The sequence below is a fragment of the Terrapene carolina genome, unplaced genomic scaffold (assembly GCF_002925995.2).
Source record: "Terrapene carolina triunguis isolate 2854851 unplaced genomic scaffold, T_m_triunguis-2.0 Scaffold233, whole genome shotgun sequence".
NCBI lineage: Eukaryota > Metazoa > Chordata > Testudines > Emydidae > Terrapene > Terrapene triunguis.
In genome coordinates, this window is record NW_020664584.1 from 6,138,366 (window position 1) to 6,143,991 (window position 5,626).

The 5,626-nt window shown below is 53.4% G+C and overlaps 1 protein-coding gene across 1 annotated transcript; it reads right to left on the reverse strand.

Annotated features, from left to right (window-relative positions):
• Positions 1 to 1,845: 1,845 nt before the first annotated feature.
• MYL9 (myosin light chain 9) lies at positions 1,846 to 3,423 on the reverse strand. The gene is made up of 2 exons (XM_026656758.2): positions 3,255 to 3,423; positions 1,846 to 2,332 (listed from the first exon to the last, which is right to left on the reverse strand). Exons 1-2 carry the CDS (start codon positions 3,421 to 3,423, stop codon positions 2,160 to 2,162), a joined length of 342 nt encoding a protein of 113 aa, XP_026512543.1. The 3' UTR covers positions 1,846 to 2,159.
• Positions 3,424 to 5,626: the final 2,203 nt, after the last annotated feature.

The window sequence follows — 5,626 nt, forward strand, 5'->3', positions numbered from 1 at the left end:
GAGGCCGCCAACTGGGGCACAGCACTGGGAGGACACAGTGGATAACCCAGCAGAGAGGGCTCTTCCAACCCGGCTGATGCTACAGATGACTGCTTAGGACAAGTTAATCAAAGACAGAAATCTACCACGTGCAGTAAAACAAGAAGGCAACCTGGTAAATAAGGTAACTGTGCACATGCACTCATTGGTATTATATCCTTTATATTTTATAGGTAATTTCAATTTTCTGAATCCCTTAAATCACAGATTCTAAAGCCACAAAAATACAATTATTCAAATAGAAAACATTTTTTTTTTTTTTTGAAAAAGAGGGGGCAGTTGTATATTCCTTTCCTTGTCACTGTTCTTAGGGTCTGGATTTGTACTGGATAATAACTGCTGGAAAATGAATGGAGATGGTCTATATGGGTTTATGATCCCCTGCATGTTACGTAATATACCCTGGGAATCAGGCTGGATCATATCTGAGGGTATGTGTGTAAGGAGAGGGGGATAATCAAAGCATGTGTGTCAGGGTGGAAAATGGCTGTCTAGTGGAATGCAGGAGGTTTTCTACTCTACGTACCCAGCATGGCACAGCTGGTGAGGTGTGTTCTGGGGAGGTCCCACCTGCCTCTCAAGCTCTGGATATTGGCCGAGATGGGAGGCAGGACCTGGGATTGGATGGATCAAGGCTCATATCCATTCTGGCAAATCCCATGTTCTGCTGTCTCTTCAGTCCAAGTGTAGCGCGCACATTGGGAACTGCCATTCGTTCATTCCAGTGGGTGACGGACCCATACTGGTGACAGGAGCGGTGACTGGCTTAACGTGTGGAAGGGCTCTTGTTTTATGGACTGCGACACTGGGAAAGTCAGCCCTGAAACGGCAGGCTAACCGCTGGGCAGAGCCGTAACTAGGGATTTTTGCACCTGAGGCAAGAGACGGGGTGGCACGTCCGGCTCTTGGGCGGCGGGTCCCTCTCGGAGGGAAGGACCTGCCGCCGAATTTCCGCCGAAGAGCCGGACGTGCCGCCCCTCTCCCTTGCCAACAACCGGTGGCAATTCGGCGGCGGGTCCCTCAGTCCCTCTCGGAGGGAAGGACTTACCACTGAAGAAGAGACTTTCTGCGCCCCTCACCTTCTGCGCCTGAGGCAAGTGCCTCACTCACCTTGCCCTCGTTACGCCACTGCAGCTGGGGATTATGGGTAAACATTGTCATCAAGGTAAAATGCAGAGCAGGATTTTATTGTTCCTCATTGAGAGGGGCTAATTAGACACACAAATGTTAGTCCCCAGCAGAATGGTTTGACCACCCTTGGCTGGTGTGATTGCAAAATCTGTGCCTGGCAAAGCCACCCCCAGGAATGCCTTGTGTGCACGCTCCATCTACCATGCAGCACCTCACCACCACCACCCGCTAGAGGGACCCCTCCCCCTCCCCCTCCCGGTCCACCCCACTGCAAAGATCTGTGCCGGACAGGCTGGGGCGTGGCAGGGAAAATACACAGGGGTCCCTGTGCTCTGCTATTCTCAGGTGAAAGGTGCTATCTAAGTGCAAATTGTTATGAGTGCAGAATGGGGAGGGGCAGGTGGGGCCAGGGCAAGGAAGGATTCCCAGTGGGTTAGAAGAACAGAACTTTTAGCTCCAGTGTGAGCCTGTTCTGAAATAGAGGGAGAGAGTCGGAGTGGTGTCACTGGGAAGAGATTCAATGGCCAGGGGCTAAGCAGCAACCTCAACAGGCCCCCTCAGGGGTTTACACTCTGAGTGGCCATGGATCATACACACATTGCCAGATGCTACAGCACTGGTGCGCTGAGCCCATGGTAACTATCCTGCTTTCCTCTGGTCACCTCCTCCATACAGGAGGTCAGATCTTTGTGGGAACGGGAGCCACCTGGACTGACCTGCAGCGAACAAGATCGAAGGAGGCTAGGAACGGTTGACATGCTCGAAGGGCTGAGGGACGGGAGCGTGAAGATTCATCTTCTCCTGGGAGGGGCATTTGGGTGGGGGCCAGCTCGTCCCTAATGCAGAGCAGGGTTAAGGCCTCACGTCATGTGCTTTAAGGCATTTTCCATGGGGTCGGCCTGCTGGGACTCTGGGCCAGAGGCAGCACGCGTGCTCAGGGAGGAGGGGCATGGCAGGTGTACAGAAGGTGGGACGGGCGCCTCTCGGCTCTAGTCATCTTTGTCTTTGGCTCCGTGCTTGAGAATGCGGGTGAACTCCACGTAGTTGAAGTTGCCTTTCTTGTCGATGGGGGCCTCTCGGTACATCTCGTCCACCTCCTCGTCCGTGAACCTGTCCCCCATGGTGGTGAGCAGCTCGCGCAAATGGTCTTCGTGAATAAAACCTGCAAGGGAGCAACGAATGGCAGGGAAGAGGAAAGATAAAGGAGGTGGAGTTAATGTGGCTGGAGTGCCCAGGATGACCCAGCAGTGAGGAACGGGGTGTTTCTAAAGAGTCTGGTCCAAGGATTTGGTCAGCCCTAGCTACACGGTGTAGCAATTACAGGGACCCAGGACACTGGGCTGCAAACGGTAACAATGGCACCCCAATGGGACGAGAGCTGCTGCGAACAGGTGGCCGGAGATTCAAATCTGAGCCCCTTAGGAACAGGATGGCCTCTTCCCAGTCAGGGCAGTGTGAAAAGCAACCCTGGAGGCCACAGAGAGTGGGATAGTGCCCGCGCCCGGGATTCACACTGCTGGGGGATTCATGAGGGGTCGAAAGGGGAGAGCGTGGGTCTCAGAAGGAGCTCAATGGATCAGCATCCCCTCCAGGAAGAGTATTCCCCGGCAGACAGCATTTTCTGAGTTAGTGGTTCTTTGGTACCTGCAGCCTGGACAGTGCCCCTCAATCGCAGCTCTCAGGATCCCCCATTATTCCCCTCCCAGGTGGCACTGAACAAAGGCCACATCATGCCTTTGCTCTGCAGACACACCAAGGGAGGACAAGGATGCTGGGTTCCACTCTGTGAGCTTGCCAGGCTTTTGAACTAGGGTGAAAGGCTCCTCTTTTGGGTTGGGCATTGGATGGGCCCCAGATAACTGGCTTAGGCCCAAATTCTCAATGGTACATAGGAGCCTTTCTTCCTGGGTTAAAGGCAGCCCCCGTGGTTAGCTCCACACACCCCTGCCTGGGAGCCAGGCACTGGGGAAGCAGAGCTCTGTCTCACTGCGGCAGCAATGCTGCCCATTCCACTGGCTGGCTCAGCCCAGCATCCCTGGCTGGCGTGGCTGACAGCACACCCAGCCTGGCCCCCATTACCATACCTGTCGCTTCCTCGTCGAAGCAGGCAAAGGCATTGCGGATGACATCTTCTGGGTCGGTGCCGTTCAGCTTCTCTCCGAACATGGTGAGGAACATAGTGAAGTTGATGGGACCCGGTGCCTCGCTCATCATGCCCTCCAGGTACTCATCAGTGGGGTTCTTCCCTGCCATACAGAACCAGCGCAGGGTGAGCCGCTGCACTCCTATACGTGCGCACCTGAGGGGCTCTGAGTGCTTGAAACACGACTAAAGCCTCATGACACATGGGCATGATTGGTCCCCATTTTACAGGTGGGGAAACTGAGGCACAGAAGCGACTAGTCCAAGATCACCCAGCAAGTCAGTGACAGAGCCAGGAATAGAACCCAGGCATCCTGATTCCCAGGTCCCTGTTCTAATCACTAGATTAGACACAAACCCAAGGCAAGCGCATGGCTCGGGGACACCAAAATTGCTCTTTGGGAGGCAGAAATGAGACCCGCAGCCCAGCTGTTCAATGGTCAGAAATGTCAGAGTGGAGGGGCCAGGATCTCGCTGGATCTTTCTGTTTATTCAGACAATCTGGGACCTTAAGCAGCTGGTCCCGTTGGCCCTCAGGCTGCATTTCGGGTGCATCTGGAGGATCCCCAGTCTGTATCTTCTGCGCCCCTCTGTTCGAAACCCCATGTGTCCTGACTGGACTATATGATAAAAGCAGCAGGTAAGGTCTTCAAAAGCACCGAAATCCCATCTTCCAAAGCGACTGAGGCACTTAGCAGCCTGGGTCTCACTGGAAGTCAATGGCCCAGATCCTCAAAAGTACCCAGCTCCCTAATACCCTTGAGGATCCGGGCCTTAGATCCTTTTGAAAATGTTACTCTATGGTTCGGACGCTTGTCTGCCCGTCTAGCTGAGTATCCTGGCCAGCCGAGTAATGCAAAGAAGTGCTCGTGATATTGATCTTTACTTTTAAATGAGCTCGCTTCGGCCATGTTCACACACCTGTGGCATCCATTTGTCACAATCAGAAAGCGGTGCCGGGCCAGCACGCATGTCCCTGCAGTGCCAGCACTCTGCTTGCTTTCCAAGAGGGTTTGCCCCAGATACGGGACCATAAGGGTCCCGCCAGCACCGCATGACTGCGGACAGCCTGAGGGCTGGAGCGCTGGCATTCAAATTCGGAATGACTGGCCTTGGGGGAAGCTAAATTCCTGACACATGTCCCCCCCAGGAAGTTTGATTAACCAGCAGAGTGGCGAGAATCCCCATCTGCCCCCGACTGCTGCCCAGAGAGAGGAGCAACCTTGTCTGACAATCTATTCCTCACCCGGACTCCTTCATTCAGCTCTTCCCATTCCATCAGACTGCTTTTCCCTTAGCAGCAGCCAGCCTGCACAGGTCAGTGCCCTCTGGTGGGTGCAGCTGCAAACAGCTCTCTTTGTGCCCGGCTTCAAAACACACGTTTTCCATTCTGAGCCCAGCCCCTCTTCCCCTCGCTTTTGTGTGCAGTTAGGGGCGAATGGGGGGAGCGCTGCCTCCTGGCCGCACTAGGACTTCAGAACAGGTTTGGTAGCCAGGTCAATAATTGACAGATCTCAGGGGGACTGCGGAGGCAGGAAGGAAAGAGGAGTGAGGATGTTGAAAACTACCTGGCCTGCAGCTAAGTAGAAAGAAATTTGGGTGGGGGAGCTTGGCAAACCTTGCAAGTCAAAACGAGCTGGAGCCTTGGGCTCTGCTCCTATCCCCAGAGCGCCTTCTTTGTGCTGGCTGACCTGCTAAACAAGCCAGGGCAGGGCCGGCTGGGAATCTCATTCAGACACGTACACCTTTCCGAAGGCTCCGGAGAGCAGCGTCTCCAAAGAAGACAGTCCCATACCCCTCCTTCCTTTCCAGCTCAGGCTCTTGTGGCTGGGAACTTTAGTGCTCGGGCAGAGTGGAGAAATAATGAGCAATTGGGTACAAACAGTAATAATACTTAGTGCTTAAACAGACCTTTTCACCCACTGATCTCAGTGCAGTTTACTAAGGAGGCAGGGGAATCATTGTCCCCTTTCTACAGATGGGGAAACAGAGGTACAAAAGGGAAGAGACTTGCTCAAGATTACACAGCGACTTGATGGCAGAGCTGGGAATAGTAACCCAGGTCTCCCCACCTGGTGTCTTGGAAATACCCACCATTGCGATTTCTCATGGAGTATTGGCATTTCCTTTATTGTTCGCTGAATGCAAGCAATTGGGGGGAGGGAGGGAGAGGAGTTTTAGCTCTTCCAAAGACCTTCAGAACATGGCACTGCTGTTTTCCTGCAGCCTTGTCTACATTAAGTTTTGTTACTTTAATTATAGTTAAAGGGGGGAAAAAAACCAAACCCAAGTGTGGGTGCAATTATACTGTTAT